This window comes from Scomber scombrus, chromosome 11 (genome assembly GCF_963691925.1).
Source record: "Scomber scombrus chromosome 11, fScoSco1.1, whole genome shotgun sequence".
Taxonomy (NCBI): Eukaryota; Metazoa; Chordata; class Actinopteri; order Scombriformes; family Scombridae; genus Scomber; species Scomber scombrus.
The window spans coordinates 26,693,739-26,711,321 of record NC_084980.1 but is presented as its reverse complement, the minus strand read 5'-3'; the positions used below and the strand labels follow the sequence as shown (position 1 = coordinate 26,711,321).

Genomic DNA, 17,583 nt, shown 5'->3' with positions numbered 1-17,583 from the left:
ATTGGAGGCTCTCTCTAAGCAGATGGTTACCCTAGGGTGACCTCTGTTGCAGGTCCCTAAACTCCTTTTAATCCAAGCTTCCAGTGTCGCTGTCAAACATCACCTAAAGCGAACCAGCTAATCCAGCAGTTCTTCTTCTGGAGTTACACGCAGTGCACCAGGCATGCGTGTTGAAGCCAGACAGTAGAATGAGGTGATCCAAAATCTGGGTTCCCCCACTGGCTTGTTTTGATGGTCTTTTATGGTCTTAAAAGCGGTTTAATCGAGTTAAGTAGCAATATGCTCGGTTTCATTTAAACGACAGAAAACAGGCTCGCTCTGTAATACTATCACTCATTGTATTGTGTTTTATTTAAAAAACAGTAGTATTGTAATAGTGTTTGGCATTTTTGATATTTTAAAAACATTAGTAGTTGACATACACTATTAGAAGACCACATAATTTATTTTATTGCATATTAATAATAAAAGTAACTTACTACATTTATTTTCCCTAACCCCTAAACCTTATTTAAGCCTATTAAAAAAGGAGGAGGCAAGTGTAATGTAGGTTGTTACCAGATTTTGTTGACAAATTTGCAAACACACTCATTCTATGATGACACCTTGTGATGCACAGTACCAAATGGCACTCCAAAAGTTTTGTGCTCATGATTCAGATATGACTGGTGCACAGCGTGTGTAACTTGGCAACCTATTAGTAATATCCACTACAGGTATTACATCATTTCATTATCTGGATTGGCTTAACTCTGTGATTATCTTACATATTTACCTGTAAGACTGTCATACTGTGGGATATATAACTGGTAGAAAGTATCAAGTAACTGCGCTTCTGTCATCCAATCAATCAACTCTACTACTCCACTGCTGCCATTCCATCTGATTTCTGGTGAAATCACTTGAGACCACTTCTGCAGCAATACAACTAAGCAGCATGATGTATTATAGCAATAAGCATTTCATTTTACTTTGAAAACTTGCTGCCTCACAAAAGCAACAGCAGCTTACACTGATGAAATAACTCCTGTAGGTGCAGTAATCCTCTGTTCAACAGCCATAGCAGACGCACTGAAAATAACGGATTACCGGTGTGAAATACACTCAAGTGCTGGAACACTTTAGGATATTAACAACTCATTTCCCACTGTTTAATCCTCACGAGGGCGGCTTGGTAGTAGCGGGACCCTGAGCACGGAACTGAACTGTGTCCTGGCTGGAGATGGGGTGACAGCACGCAGATGACAGTGGCGGCCATACGTGAGGGTCAGCGAGCATCTGTTGTCATGATGTTGACCAGACAGGCAAACGGCCCGGCGACAGCTGCGTCCTCCTCTAATGCAGCACCTGCCTGTCTGCCAGAACGCAGTCTAAAAATGCACATTCATACACATACTCATGTGCAGTGCATGGACCCAACACCCAAAGGACACTAACATCCATCCGGCTGCAGCTAAGGACTATTTTCACAACTTATAAATCTGTAGATTGTTAAATCACAGTAGCGGATAAGTCATTTACTCTATAAAATGTCAGAAAACTGTAAAAAATTTCAATTTCCAATTTACCAGTCTTCAAACACCTTGTAAAACCTAAATATATGGTAATTTACAATACCATAAAACAGAGGAAACAAGAGGCAAACCTTTGCATTTGACAAACTGTAATCAGCAAATGTCTGCATTTTTACTAAATAACCAGCTTAGATGATTAGTCACTGCTCAAAATGTACAATACATTTTCTTTCTATTGACCTATTAATTATTGACTTATCGTTAAAGCACTACAACACACACACACACACGACCCATTTGCCATTCACCACACAGAGCAATAATGAGAGCTGCCATTCTGCTCTGTTGTTAGATTAGTTATACCTGACTGTTTATAAATCCTTCTTTCATTTGCCTGTAACATCCACTGAGCCTCTCTTGTTAAGATGCAAGAGGTCCTCATTATGTTGTCCTCTCTCCTAATTGGGCTGCTGTGAGTACAGAATTGATCTGCTCCTGATATGAGAAGAGGTAGACGCAGGAAAATGACGAGCGTGACTGGCTGGCCTTCGATTTTTGGTGGCTATTCTCATTAGTGGTGACACTGCGACGCTTCGGCAGGTTTGAGTTGGTAGCGTGTGGCCTAGAATACTGTGTTGGAGCTCAGCGAACACTTTGCATGGTCCAGGTGATTCTTACGGGGCCAAGAAAAAAGAACCTGCACTTGGACAGGGAGTAATTATCCCCCTTTCAGAACCACTGGCTACACTACAAGAGAGCCCATCACATTGGGGCACGGGGAGGGGGCTGCAGCAGGCCAATCCGTATGGCGTCCTGGAAATACATGCAGTGCACTTCCACATAAATCTGACCGAATACTGGCACGAAATGCAGAAGTGATTATCTGGGATAATCAAGCATTCACTTCCCTCATGTTGAAGAAAAAAAGGCAGTGTATGGAAATGAGGGGTGGTGGTTGAGAGAGCCGGTGTGTGACTGTAGCTGGCTCATAATCCACAGAATCGCTCCGTGGTCACTCCTCCAAAAACGAGTCACGGACATGGTGAATACACATTTAAGGAGGATTTACAACTGCAGACACATTGCTAGGAGGGTTAAGCACGTGTTTTATGACTGGTACGATAAGAGGAGATATCAGCTTTTTTATGTGTGACACTTATAACCGTGAAAACGCCTTTTTTCTTCCTCTGACGACTCGGCTTATGTCGCAGTCATTGAAGTGTGAAATCTCTGCAGAATTTAAAGCGAGATGCGTTAAAAGATTTGATAAATGCTTAAATCTAGAAAATTAATGTATTTTAAATATTTATGATAAAGGCACTTTACACTTAACAGGTTTGTCTTGAGTAAAAATGTATCTAGTAACACATCAACAGCAGCGAGCAGCAAAAATATTGCTGTCTGGCAAGTATGTGTAAGTGCAAGGATGCGCAGGTGATTGTGTTGCTGAATTTATGCACGAGTGTGGTTTTGAGTGCCTCCAGTGTGTCAGTAAATTTTCTTTGAGTACACCACTGAAACCCACTGATACACTTGGGCAGAGAGACTTTATCTCCCTCTTCACTCTGCTGTGTCTAGGCCCGGCCATTCTCGCATGATTGACAGACCTCGATCTGGACAGCCAGGATTAAACCTATCAATCACATAAAGCTCGGAGACAAAAAAAAAAAAAAAAGAAAGAAAAAAATCAGGGCAGTAAATTCAATTGAGAGCACAGGGAGAAAATTGAGGTGAAGAAATATAGAAGGCCATTACCAGGCTATAGGGCTGTAGGAAAGTGAGGCCTTGCAGGATTTAGTTTCAGACGACTCCATAAATTCATATCAAATGACTGCGGGAGTAAAATATCAGTGAGGTTACTGTAAACCCTGCTGCCTCTTGCCTTTGTGATCTTTTAGGTGGAATTGTGCTTAGTCAAGGACAGCCTTTACACAGGAAGTATTAAAGTCCTCTGACTAACAAATCAACATAAAAAAAACTGTATTTTTAGTATCGCCTTAGAGGACATTTTCATCTACGTACATGCTGCTTTTCCTGTTTATCTCCTGTTGACTTTGCTGTATGCATGGAGGTCATTTGGTTGGAAAACATTCCCGCTGTCTGTGCTGTGTTCATTCAGATAGGCAGTGTTTGTGTTTCTCTCTGCTTTGGGACCAATACTTACGTTTTATGGTTAGTTCTCCATAATTGGACACTCCAACCCCTTTGTCTGAATGGACGATACAGCGGTAGCGGCCCGAGTCGCCCTTGGTGGTGTTCTCCACATCGAAAGTGCCTATGAAGCGGCGGTTGTTCCAAGGTTTAGTGGCTTTCATCGGGGCCTCCCGTCCACCGATGCCCTGTTTGGAACCGAGACAAACACCCCAGTGAGCCTCCAAAATGGAAAGGTTTAATAAGCAAAGTGGCCTGACCTTGTGTGTTTCAGAAACTCTGGTTGCCTCTACTTGTTGTTTTTTTTTTTCTCGTGCATGTTTGTTTGTGTCCTATCATTCCCATCGGTGGCTGATAGTAGGAATACATTTATCACACGGGAACGCACACACAACTGCACACACACAAACACACAGTGGGCTCTCCCCAGCTGTCACCCCTCACAGCAGGCAGATGGGGGACATTTGTTCATTAGAAATATTTCTTCATTACTGTCATCGGGGGACTTCACTTAATGTTTGTTTTCCAGCTCCTGTGCTAATGAGGACATGTTTGTTAAAATGATGGAGTACCTGGCAGAGGACCTTTACCCAGCGTCATGCTCCCACTGATCACATGTGTGACAGTGTGCTTAGCAGCAGAGCCAGCAGGGTTATGTCTGCCAGATGCACTACCTTTGCTGCTCAGAACAAGGTCAATTCAAGACTGCTGTGCAGCCCAGTTGTGCCGGATATAGTACACAGTATCCACAGAGCCAACATCTATATAGGTTAAGACCATACTGCGGTGATCTGAAACAACTATAATCCCTTGCCTCCCTAGACAAAGAGGGCCCTGGAAATCTGGTGAGCAGGTGAAATCTCAAACACAAAGGCACAATAAAGCATGTGGGAATGATGCAACTTGAATTTGTCAAATGATTTATACAGAAATACAGAAACTACTTGTATTTCCTGAAAAAAAAAAAAAAACATATAACTTGTAACAAAAAAAGGTTCATGCATGACAAGATGCTACAGTATAAAGCAATGTAAAACAAATGAACATGTATTGCACATGTTCTCTTGCACCTTGTCCTCTGTTTTCTAATATCAGACAATGTGCATTATTATGCTAATAGAAAAGGCAATTGTAACGTGTTTGCAGAACAATTAACTCACAGTCAAATTGGTTTCAGTTTTGAGTTAACTGGTAAAATAGCTTGAAGCACAAGTACCGCTTCAACAACAAACAACAGTTTATTATACCTTACAAACTGATTTGGATTTTGTGGTTAAACTGCTTACTTGTACTACAAGCATGATTGAGGAACTCATGATATGTGATTTAAATGGACACCTGCAAGCCAATCAAAAAGAAGTACTGTCCATGGCTTCAGTATACAGTCGATGTTTACATTTTGTCTTATGTAATTTGGGTTTGGGATAGGATCCTTCTGGCCCTATTTCACTTTCCATACCATTTAAGTTATGATAAATATTGTTATCCACTAAAGCCAGAGATTAACCTTATGTATGTAGCATTGGAGAAACTGCAATATTGAACGATGAAAGCCCTCTTCTATCTGGTATAAGACACATGCATTTCCAGAGGCCCAGTTCTAAAGCCCTGATTTAGAGTGTAAGGAAAAGGGTGGAAATGATTCTCACCTGAAGCCAGAGGCGGAAATTATCCCTCTTGCGTCCATTGACGGTGCAGTGAAAAGATGCAGTCTGTCCAGCATTGACCTCCACTCCCTTTATAGTCAGGAAATGTGGTGTGTTCACTAAGATAAAAAGACAAATATTCATCAGGCATTGGCATAGAAGTTACAAAAGATCAAGTTCTGAGATTCTGTTTTAAAATTGCATAAAATGGGTTTTATACTTTATGAGAATGGATTGCAAGAACTGGGTGCTGGAGTAGCCATTCAAACGCCTGCATCCCTATTCATGCTGTGCTACCTGCCTTGAAGCTCCTGTGCCAAGATTTGTATAGAAAACTGGAGATCTGATTGGAGAAGTAGCCTTGAATGGACACTGTTCTTTATTTCATTATCCGACATCCCTCAGTGCCTGAGGCCAACATCATTTTGTGAGTAACATTCCACCTAAATCCTTTAAATGAGGCACCAGATGCCATTCTTGCACCTACCAGAAGCTCCTATTTCGGCTGTCTTTTCGCTGCCTCTCATTTATTGAGGGGATTTTTTCCAAAAAGCATTATTCTCTTTTCCAAGTGTGCTCATTATTAGTATGCTCACTGACTGGGATAGTCCACAGAAAGTAACTTATGTAGAACATTTTTGATTAGTACCGCTATTCTGCATATAAAAATAGGGCAATTCAGCGGAGCGACCTTGATTCGAAACATAACCAAATCTCTAAAGACTTGGCAAAAGCTAATTCTATCACTTTCATCATCAAGACTTTCACTTCTACTTAATATTATATAACCTCGTCTTTGAACTACACCTCTCTTTTATAACTTTGTCCTGTCAATCCACCCGGTACCAAAAAACGACAAATCTATTTTTCTTATCGCTAATGTCTTCTTTAATGATAGAAGGAGAAGCAGACCACCCAGTGGCATAATCACACCTTTGTGCTAGATATACCACATGGTAATATAAATAGAAAATGAATTGGCTGTGCTCCAGTGAGGAGTCGCACTGATCACTTTGCTTATCACTCAAAGAAACCCAATTGCCGTTGAGTGGGTTATCGATCCACTCACACTTTTATGCATTTAAACATTGATCACGTTGCAAGGCCTCATTGATTTACTCAAATGCATTTATATGCAACACCTATTGCTATATAAATCCATCTTATTGACATAACATTTGTAGGAATTCGGCCACTTTCAAATGGTTACCAGCTCATTAGTGTCTAACAATCAGAGCTTGATACTTCAGCTATGAGGGGTAGAGTAAAGTATAAATCAATTAATGAAAACCTGTGTGGTATTGATTTAGACTTAGACTGCAGAGTGTGAAAACATCTTAGTATATCTTAAGGAGTGCCATATATGACTAACATGATTCTCAGTACTCAAAAGCATAGACATATACAATTATGAAGAGCCCTCATCCATGTACTCACACAGCAGCAGCAGCCGATCCCAAAAGCCGAAGCAGAAAAATGTTAAATATGCAAGTGATTACATGTTCATTAGCTCCGCAGCGCACTCTGAAGTGCTTGTGCTTATATTCAGTAAGGGTAGCAGAACTCCACACATCTGAGAGATGAGATGCTTTACTGAATATCCTTAAGGGAGGAGGAAAAACAGTGGAATCCAAACACAAGAAGCACCATGCTGTATGGTGGTATTTGTTTTTCATCCCTTCTTTTTTTGCAGTATTTCTCCCATCTCTCAAAGGATAGATTTAACACAGCCACTCCAGCATTATATCCTGAGCACACTTCAGCATGTCAACTGTATACTCATAAATCTTAAGAGAGTGAGGAGAAAGGAGGTTTACACTTTGGACTGACCGTAGCGTAATCTTTGAAGGCCCTTTGTTTGACTAGGAGGCCTTGAACACAACAACAATGTAGGTATTTGGGAGGGTGTCATTGAAAGGACAATGACTGTTGATGATATTCTTTTATGGTTGAGGGAAAAAGGACTTACTGCATTGGTGACCCTGGACCACGACATCTTTGATGGCCAGCAAGCCACGCTGCCCTGAGGTTACGACTTCAAACACAATCTGAGGAGGAGAGAGAAGACTCATAACACCAATGATAAATGGGCACATGTCCTCAAATAGCACCTGTATAGGGCTGCCTGTGTGCACACTGAAGTCCAGCTCTTGCTAATACAATCTGCTGTGAGCTGGGCTGCAGCTGGTCACACAGCTGCAGGCCACTGACATTATTTCCACAATATGTCACAGTTGATAGGCGTTATGACATGCAAGTGTTAAATTAAGTTTGAACCTTAAGATGATTAGCACAGTCTATGACAAGCATATTGTGTATGGGGGGGGGGGGGGGGGGGGGGCGAGACACCTAACAGCTGATAAATGTTTAATGGGTGAATTCGCCCAGATTCCATAAAAGTATATTATTTTCTCACTTACCTTTAGTTATCCTTTCATCTTGTTTTGTACGCTCAGGTTTTGAGATTTACCTCACTGATATTTTCGCCTTGTTGGTGAAGGGATTTTCCCCCCTTTTTTGTACACTGAATAGTGACATTATAAAAATTCAACAGTAATATCTCTATCTAGATCAACTTTCTCAGTTGGGTTGCACCATTGAAATTCAAAAAATGTCTTATCTGTAAAAGACTTTAGTAATTCAGAAGTTAGCGGCTAGAAAACATCAGTTTTATTTATACATGAAACATGGAGAGATGTGTGCTGTTTCAGACTTAGCGGTATTCAGGTAGAATGAGGGTTCAAATATTTATATTTTTGCAATTTGAGCTATATTGTGATTTTTTGTGAAATTTAATGCAGGATCTGTTCAGGGTATTTTGAACATATCCCATTACTTCTTTACTCACTTCTCTATTCATTAGCAAGCTCATTTTTTAGAGTAACACAACACCTGGCAGTACATTTTTAGTAGTAGTGACGCATAAATATCAAAACCTAAAAAAAATCAAATAAAAATCAAATTATTTGCATTGCCATATAAAATAAAGGTAAGACTGAAAAGGTGATTTTCTGGTGGAACCGTTTTATTAGGCTTTTAGGGGCATCTCTTTCAATAGAATCTCCTGCTGTTGCATTTCACAGCTGCCGTATCTAGTGTTACTTCCTGGCATGCTTGTTGCTATCTCTGACAAAAAAATCCAAAATCAAGCACAACTGTGCTGTGGAGGACTAACATGACCCTATTTAAGGGGCCAAACTCTCTTGCAAAACAAATGGTCCTAAGCCCTGACAGAAGGCGTGTCCCAGTAGAATGTCAGAGTTATGTACTCACTGGTCAGCAGTGTGATAAAAAGGGAAACAGAATGCCAGTCCCTTCCCAAACCCAGGGTGTGGTGCAGAGACTTATTACACCACACACTTCTACTACACATGTTTTGCATGCCATTACTCCCTAAATATACACGTACATCTTCCAGTGAAAGGTATACATTAATGGGCATGTTCTGTATATGGTGGCACCTAGAAACTTGTGTCCTGAAAGCAGTAGCTAAGCAGCACACACATACATATCTGAGATTCCTTTTGTAGCCTAGGAATGTGGAGGCGGAGATAGCTACCATTGTCATCTGGGAGGCAGGATGCCTTCAGATAAGGCTGTCTAATTATAAATTTCTTTTTTTGTCTCATGAAATATGAAAGTGAATGTCTTGGGTGCCAATTATGGCCTCATTACAGGCTAATTTAAAGGAAATTAAAAGGCCAACCACTCCATATATCGCCACCAGACAAATGAACTGGCCCCCACTCTCTAATTGAAATCCTTTGTTTGTGCAACAGACATCAGTCAGCCTGCCTAATAGCTGTGATATAATTGATTCCTACATCAATGATAGTGCAGTGCATAATTGGGCCTGACCCACAGAGTGAAAATATTCACATGGGACTAAAGCAGTTGATGTCACGAGAAAGTTCACCATTCTCATTTGTCAGAGAGACAGACAGTCAACCCAACATTCAACGTCTACATCACCACACTGGCTATCCCCTAAGGGACTTGGCTAAGTAGTACATTACAACAGGATTGATTAGCACTGCCATAGGCTCTACTGTATTGAAATCAAGATAGATGAGGACATTTGGGTTTTTCTCTATCATTGGTGCACTGCTGCATATCAGGATACATAATGGGTTTTCATCTTATGCACAGCGTATATACAGTATGTACAGGACATATTAATTCTGCTTTTCATTTACATAAAAATTATAGTGTTTTGTACAACCTTCAGCAGTTTTGGAAATGCATGACAATCTCAATTAAAAGTTTTAGGGATGACCTGACAAAAGAGTAATTATCAAAGCCTGAAAGGCTCATGATGACTAAAAGCCTTACCGGTAATTAAAAAATAATTTCCAAGTATCAGGTGGCTTCCCTTTGACAATTGCGTAGGTTACTATGCAATTAAAGTTACCTATAATTAGTGCTATGTTGTTAATTAGTGATGATTTCAAGCATTGGTCTCTTTTCTTGAGTGAGAGTGCTGCTAAGATCATAAGCATCTTTGCATTTACCCATGTTGACCATTTGGGTCTAAAACAATAACAAACAGAGACAGACCTTCCGCTGGGGTTTGAAAGGCAACAGATGCTGGGAATTTCCCTGAACGCATCGGAAAGCACATGCTTCCAATTTAGGCTATAATGCTCACACTACTGTACATGCTAGAAATCTCTTGAAATAGACAGACATACCAAAATGTTAAACTGTCACTGAATTTCACATAGGATGTACATTGCCTTATTGCATTAAAGTGGTAATGGAAGTCAAAGCAGTTCAAATTCACAGGGCAAAGCTGAGCATCAAGTTTTCATCATGTTCTCTTCATTTCAAAAGAGAGTCAAACTCAGCTGATGCTTAGGCCTGCTGTAGCCACTGAAACTGAAAAGCTGAAAACATCTGACCGGACTGACTTGGCATCATTATGTCTCACAAGGGTCACCATCCTGGTTGTCAGTGAGCAGCAACTATAGGTGGTAGCTGCAGCACATTCTGTCCCTCTCAGCTGTTGCCTTCCACCTCTCCATGTGCCTCTCATTAAAGCTCCCATCTTGCATTCAGCAGTGAGAGGCTCAGCGGTGTCCCTTGTTAACTAAGTTATCAGGGTGGCTATGATGAGCAGGCAGGATGACTCCCCTCTGCTCCACTGTGGACCAGCTCTGCTAGGCCATAATGAAATAATTCACCAAGAGACCGTCTCCCATTGGGAGGTTAAGGGGTCTCTCTGCATCAATTAACATTTGGTGGACTCATGGAACAAGCCCAGCGAAGACTAATAGCCAGGCAAGTGTGAAATCACCTTGCCCCAGCCAGCAGTCATGTGCACTGGTAAGTGAAAATGAGTTTTTAGAATTGGAAAAAAAAGAGAACTGGCTCAGATGGAAGGGAGAGAGAACAGATTACCATGGATACTGAGGTAGCACCAGAAATCAATAATCTTAGGTGTTTTGAATGGGCTATTGTGCGATTGTTTGGGCCTTCTCAAATAATAAATTTGTCTTGCTCCACCCAGTGAACAGGCTTTAATGACTTTGGCTGAACAATAAAGGCTGCTTACAATGAACAACCTAGTTTTCGGTTGAGACATTATGCAAAACAGAGCTGGGATCAGAGTACATTTCCTCACCTGGTAGAAGTTGGGCCAGTAGGTGCTGATGGCCAGCTCTACCTGTCCCCAGGAACGAGAAGCTGGACCTGACACGTTCCAAATAGGCATCCCCATTGGACTGTTGTTTTCTTTGATATAGACATTTAGTTGGCCCGGGTGGCTGTTGTCTCTGCCTCCGATGTAGTAGTGGAATAAAACGCAGTGGGTGTCATTTTCTTTCAGCTGGGGTGTCAGCAGTAAAGCCTTCTGTCCTGCAAAGCGTCCTGATGTGTTCACCATCAGGAAAGCTGAACCTGCAACATGGAGGAAATGTTTATGTCATGAGTTGATATGATTTTTTTTTATCAGGCTCTAGGTAAAACAAATTATTGCTGCACTTTGCTTTAACTCACTAGTAGTAATAGAGGTGCTGCAGGTTTTTATCCTAAAATGTCCTGCTATAATCATTAAGTGTATTGTCCTACAGCATCCATGTGTTAAAATAAACTGGAAAATGTATTTTTTTTTTCTTTCTTGCCACATGAGGCATGCTAAAACACCAGCAATTATTGTTTTCCATGTAATCCAAGACACCGTATCATTGCAATTTGCTGTGTGTCAACATGTGAGAATACACAACGGCCTTATTTCACCAGGCAATTTTCTTCAATAACACTCCAAATGATAAAGTTTATCCAAACTAACCCAACCAAATGTTGAGGAAAATTACAAAATCACACAATGTAGATGCCTAAAGCTAATGTGATATTCCATGAGTTCTAAAATACCATGATAACTTGCGTAAAACTTGCAATATTATGCATTTATTTCATGCATGTATACATTTTAAGCCATTTTGTCTCTGGAATCTTAATGAACTTGGATCTGTTGGTTTTTAGAGGCAGGTGGTTGACAGAAAACATCTCATAGACAATAATCTGAGTATTTCTGGCAATCAGGTCCTGAGGTTTACTATTTGCTAAATATAAGAGCTAAATAAAAGCCATAATAAACCCTCTGTACTGTATTTGACTTGTCAAAACAGGAAAATCACAGGTGTAATTAATGACATTAATGATGGCTGCATTCCATCATGAGCCAGTTCCAGGTAATGGTATTGTGCATTATCACTGATTAATCACTTCGGAAAGTCAAAATGTCAGGCTATGAAAAGTATCTGCAGAAAAGCAGGTAAATGACTGCACTGAGACCTTTCCCATTAGTTCTGAGATCTGTAGCATGTGACCCTTAATGAGACAATGCTCTTATCTTTGGACTGATTGATTTCTCTCATTTTCATTCACCACAATACAAACACGGAGAAATACTAATCCTAAAGATGCAGGATATTTTTAGAGTACTGTTTTTCTCTCAATGACAGAGAAAAGGGAAATTATGAAGGGAGGAAGGACTCTCTGTGTCTGCATGTGTGTCCTTTGCCTATCTTTTGAACTGTTTACCCGATCAACTCCACCCTTGGCAAGTGTATGGCTGAGAACACAAGGGACTGTAGTGTTGCAATTTGGACTTGCAATACATAACATTTTTATAAACTTTGAATAAAGCATGCATTTCAAAACCAGTTTGTCTCATGTGTCAACATACCCACCCAAATCCAAATTTAAGGCACAGAAAAGGGAACGCTCTAAGAGCCTGATGTAATCGATCCACTTTATTTTTGGAAGCAGATCATTTTATTTTTAAATGCAGGCCTTATTTGAGGCTACTTGAAACATTTGATCTTCTGGATGTTGTAGGCATTTAAATCCTCAAAACGCTACACGTTTCAGCCTCAGCCTCATTCATCAGTGTCTGAGTGAAATACATCGACTACGTATTTGTATCAAGATGTTTAACCCATTTAATAGAGCGTTCAGATATAGGCCATGTTGCTCTTTCAGACCATGCTCCTGTTACTATGTTAATACAAACGCTTAGACCTATTGAACATTCATTCTATTGGAAGATTAATACAATATTATTCTTGGAGGATAAAAACTTCATTAAACTTTTGAAAGAACAAACAGACCTTCTTTTAAAATTTAATGACAAAGATGATATTTGACCCGAGACTTGTGTGGGATGCATAAAGCTTATATAAGGCGGCATGATTATTTCATATACAAGCCAAAGAAAAAAAGAGCATGTAGCTGAACAAATTGAAATTGAAAAGAAAACAGAAGAAACTATTATATAACAGAATCAGATGACGTTTTACCTGAACTAGAGGCAACCAGAATAGTGCTGCATAATCTGATCACAAGAGAAGCAGAAAAGGATATTCCATTTGCTCAACAAAGACTGTTTAAATTTGGCAACAAACCAAATCACCTGTTGGAAAACTTGGCAAGGAATGCCCCTGTAAAAAAATTCTTTCCAGTTATACAGGATGACAATAATCAACGCCAAATGAATAACCATCCGATGAATGATAGATTTAAAAGGCTCTTTGAGAAATTATATAGCACAGAGATTGACCATAAACTCAAGGAGGGACACTTCTCAAACAATTCAACTATTGCACAAATAACAGACGACAAAGCTCATCTACTGGAAGGCCCCATTTCTCCATTAGAGATTGATACAGCCATATCCTTCCTCCAATCATGGAAATGCCAGGGTCAGACTGATGTCCAGTTGAGATTTGAGCAGGAAAGATCAATATTGTCACTAAGACTTTTCAATAAATCAATAAATCCACTGAGGATTCAAAACTCCCAGAATTAATGCATAATAGCTAATATAATGTTAATACTAAACCGAGAATCCTGATCTGCATATTGGTCTGCTTAGAGTGGACACATTAATATTTTATTATTGGCTCATAGGTTATGTGAGATGATATTCTATCTTAATACAAGACGTTTATTTAATGTAATTAATCATTTCAATCATTGTCAAAACCCTGGAACCACAGTGTCCATGGACGCTGAGAAAGTGTCTGATCGAACTGAGTGGGAATATCCTGTATGAGATTTGGCTTTGGATGCAATTTTTTAGATTGACGGCACTGACGGCATTTGCCTTGACAAATGGTCTTGTGTTCAGCAGCCTTACAAGATATGCAGCTATAGAGCCGTTAGCAATAGCTATTTAACAAAAACAAAATATTTAAAAGGAGCAATAATAGGGACAAAACAACATAAAACTCTACTATATGCAGATGACGTCCTCTTTACCTTAACAGACCCAATTAATGTAATGTAGTACCAGCATTAATAGAATATGAGCTGATATGTTGGTACAAAAATCATTGACTGAAGAAACCAGGATTTGGCTGATCCTCATGAATTTCTATTGCTGTTGGATATGATTTACAGTCCGCATAAGCGGGACTGAATCATTGACAGAACCCGGACTCCATTGATCCTCTTGAGGTTCTGTTGTTGCGTGGGCCTAGCAATGAAATACCAAAGGAGGAACGGTATCCACCTGATTACCCCAGTGAATGGTTTAGTCCTAGCCCCACTCAAGGAATGACTGCCAATTACAACATGGGGTTATAAAAATCAAATGCTATGAGCTCAACAGTAAGTATTCAACAGGAGATTACAATTGGTCCCAAATGAGAAATAATCATTGCAACCAGACTATATTGTCTTTCTGAGTACAAAGAAAGTCAATTATTCTGGAATGTGGCAATATGGAAAGAAATAGTGATAAAATAGTGGATGACAATTGCTCCCCAGCCAACTTTTATACCAACTAGGAAGGACCGGATGCTTTGAAGATACACAAAAAACCCCAGCTCAAATTCTCTTAATGTTGACTAAAGAGGTTATAATGATAAAGTGGGCTGGGGATGATTTCTCCTTCTGTTCAATTGTGGAAATCTCTGATATCTGATGTTGAGAGAAGTGGATATATTGTATTGGTGGGAGAACTCATCTTTCTGTAAGAAAATGGGCAAAACCACTGAATCTTGTAGGAATTAAGTGCAGTTCAGCATGCAGATAATTGACTGAGCTGAGGAATTGTTTTGTTCATGTACAACATCATTGCTTAATACTTTTATACTCTGTGTGTGGTTTCCTGGACCAATTATACAAATACTCTGTATATGGTACTAAGATGTTTCTGTTATTATTTCCTTTTTGAGAATCAATAAAAAAGGATTGTTAAAAATAAAAAATCTATTTGCCAAGCCAGCCCCATTTATATTTTATCGCTTCAGTTCAATATTAAAGGTTAATTTAATTCTCTCCCCTCATGCCAATAAAACACAATGAGAATTATTTTATTGGCAAACTTTCAAGGAGACACAGAACACATTCTATTTGTCATCATCCTATTGAGTTTGGATTGGTAATGAGATGGCACAAATCGTAAGAGCATTTGAAACAAAGCCAAAAGCACTCAGTTTATGTTGAAATACACTTTTTTTTTAGAAGTGCGTTAATGATTGAAAAGCATATTTTGCTTAAGAGCTGAGACAAACGCTGTTCTCTTGCATGTGAGGCAGAGCTGAACCACAACCGATGTGCGTCTTTGTCATTAAATTTAACATCTGGTGATTCACTCAGATATGGTGTTAAAAAGGGTGAATATCGTCAACTAAATCAGTAGGCATGGCTCCCGAGTGTGTCAGCCGAGCAGCCTCTCACAAAACCCTATTTGTTCCATCAATGACTCGAGTTTGCCCACTTGTCTTGTTGTGCTGCACTTGTAACGCTCACCAATTCCATCTGTCTCCAGCTTCAGATAACGAGTGGGGGGTTCTGTCATGTTTACACAATGAAACAGGAGGAGAGGGAGCAGAGCGGGAGGAGGAGGAGCAGTGAGTTGTGATGACATGGAGTCAGCCTCCCCGGCTTTGTTTGTCAGGTACGAGCAAGTTGTTGTTTTAAAGGATCTTAACATGTTTTGGGTCATGTAAGGATGACATCTCATGGGGGGGGGGCTGTATAATAGTAGTAATAATATCTCATAGAAACTCTCTCCCACATAATCAAATCACATACCACTGAAAATATGCTGTACTACTGACAAAACTATGCATGGGTGTAATGAGAGTTCATGGTCATCATGTGGACTACATGGGCCACAGCTGGAATACAGAATATGTTATATCAATATAACTGAGGCTTAAATATAGTTTTGATAAATTCTCATTACTCAACATAAGAGAACTTGACTGATTTTGTTTTTAGTAATGTGGACTATAGTATCTCAATAATATATTATGGTAATTATAAAATGCTAATTAAAAAACAAAAACAAAAAAAAAACTTAAATTACTAATGTTCTAGTTGCAAGCTTTTTCCAGAGCTTTCAACTGCATCTTCCTGAGGTAAACAGGGTAGCAACATATGTTTTGTCTTTTAAATCACTTTTAAAACTGTGTTTCACTTATGGAATTTTAATTTTTTTTAATTCTATTTGTGTTTTATAAAGTCTTCATTTTTTCTGGCTTTTTATTTAGTTTTAATTTCCTTGTTTTAAATGTACTCTGTTTAGTATTGCAAAGCTATATAAATAAAGTTTATTATTATCATCATCATCGTCATCATCATCAATGGATGGAGTTTGTTCGGTTGTCATGGAGATAGCTCACTTGTCATCGTGTGACCTAAGAATGGAACTTTGGAACTGTGGAACCATCTCCATGACAACTGAGAAAAACTCCATGCTGAGGAGGATGCTGTTGAAAGCGGTGTAAACAGCTCCCAAGTGGACCTTGAGTTAAGATTTTTTATTTATTTTAATTTTTACTTTTACTTCAAATAAATATTGATTTGAAATAAGTAGATACATGCATTCAGCCAAAAATCCCAATCAGGTGTCAGCAGTTGTCTTAATAGTTTTTTTTTAACGATGTGTGCGTACATGGCTTTCACTGGTGTGTATGAGTGTTAAAAGTTTAAATGGGCTCCACTGGGCTCTTCATAATATCTTGCTGTGTTTATTGTAATAAAAAGCACTTTTCCAAGTTATGATTAGTTATTTATGATTGTGGCTTTTCTGTGTTATGGATTTTCCAACACAGCATGATCACTCTGGTATGATTCACTACTGTGAACAACAGACTGTTGTTCTCCCAGAGATTTTTTAATGTATTATTCACTTTCAGTTTGTCTCTGATTCAAGTGCTGAGGCTAATTATTTTTGAGGCTATGCAGGAAGTTGTGTAAGGTACATGTAGAAGGGCAGGAGGAAGATCGACTTTGAGACACTCGTTTGTCCACCCTCCATCAGGTGGCTCTATATGAGGGCTCTGAGGTCTCTTTAATAACATTCAGCCATCTGCTCAGGTGCCCAGGACATTTTTGTTTTTCCCTTTGAAGTATCAGCAACCCTTGGTGTGATACGAACCAGCACTAATAATCAGTTGATGAATTGTTCAGTTGTAGCTCATGTTACAAAGACAAAGATGCTGGCACCACTGCTTTCCCCTATGATTAAAACAGGCTGTTTACTATTCATTTCAAACAGCCACGTTGTGACAGTGTTGTGCAGGAGATTTATGCACAGCAGTGCTCTTTGTTGGTAATTAGAGATGAAAATATCCGATCCCTCAAGCAGCATTTGTACTTTTTTTTAATTACCATGTTAATGAAAAATGTATAAAACGATATACAGGTACACTGTATAAGAGGTCACTTCTTATTTAATGAAGTTTAATGCAGTAGACATGAGTATTAAGCACAATTAGCTGATAGAAATACAGCTCGGAAACAACATGTCTTTC

The 17,583-nt window shown here is 39.4% G+C and overlaps 1 protein-coding gene across 1 annotated transcript in view; it reads right to left on the bottom strand.

Moving 5' to 3' along the window:
• LOC133991268 (receptor-type tyrosine-protein phosphatase mu-like) overlaps positions 1 to 17,583 on the bottom strand; it is a 160,752-nt gene that overhangs the window by 94,570 nt on the left and 48,599 nt on the right. The window contains exons 3-6 of the mRNA XM_062429790.1: positions 10,935 to 11,209; positions 7,281 to 7,359; positions 5,315 to 5,430; positions 3,679 to 3,853 (exon numbers count right to left, since the gene is read on the bottom strand). Coding sequence (XP_062285774.1) covers positions 3,679 to 3,853; positions 5,315 to 5,430; positions 7,281 to 7,359; positions 10,935 to 11,209 — 645 coding nt within the window. The remainder of the gene's footprint in view (positions 1 to 3,678; positions 3,854 to 5,314; positions 5,431 to 7,280; positions 7,360 to 10,934; positions 11,210 to 17,583) is intronic.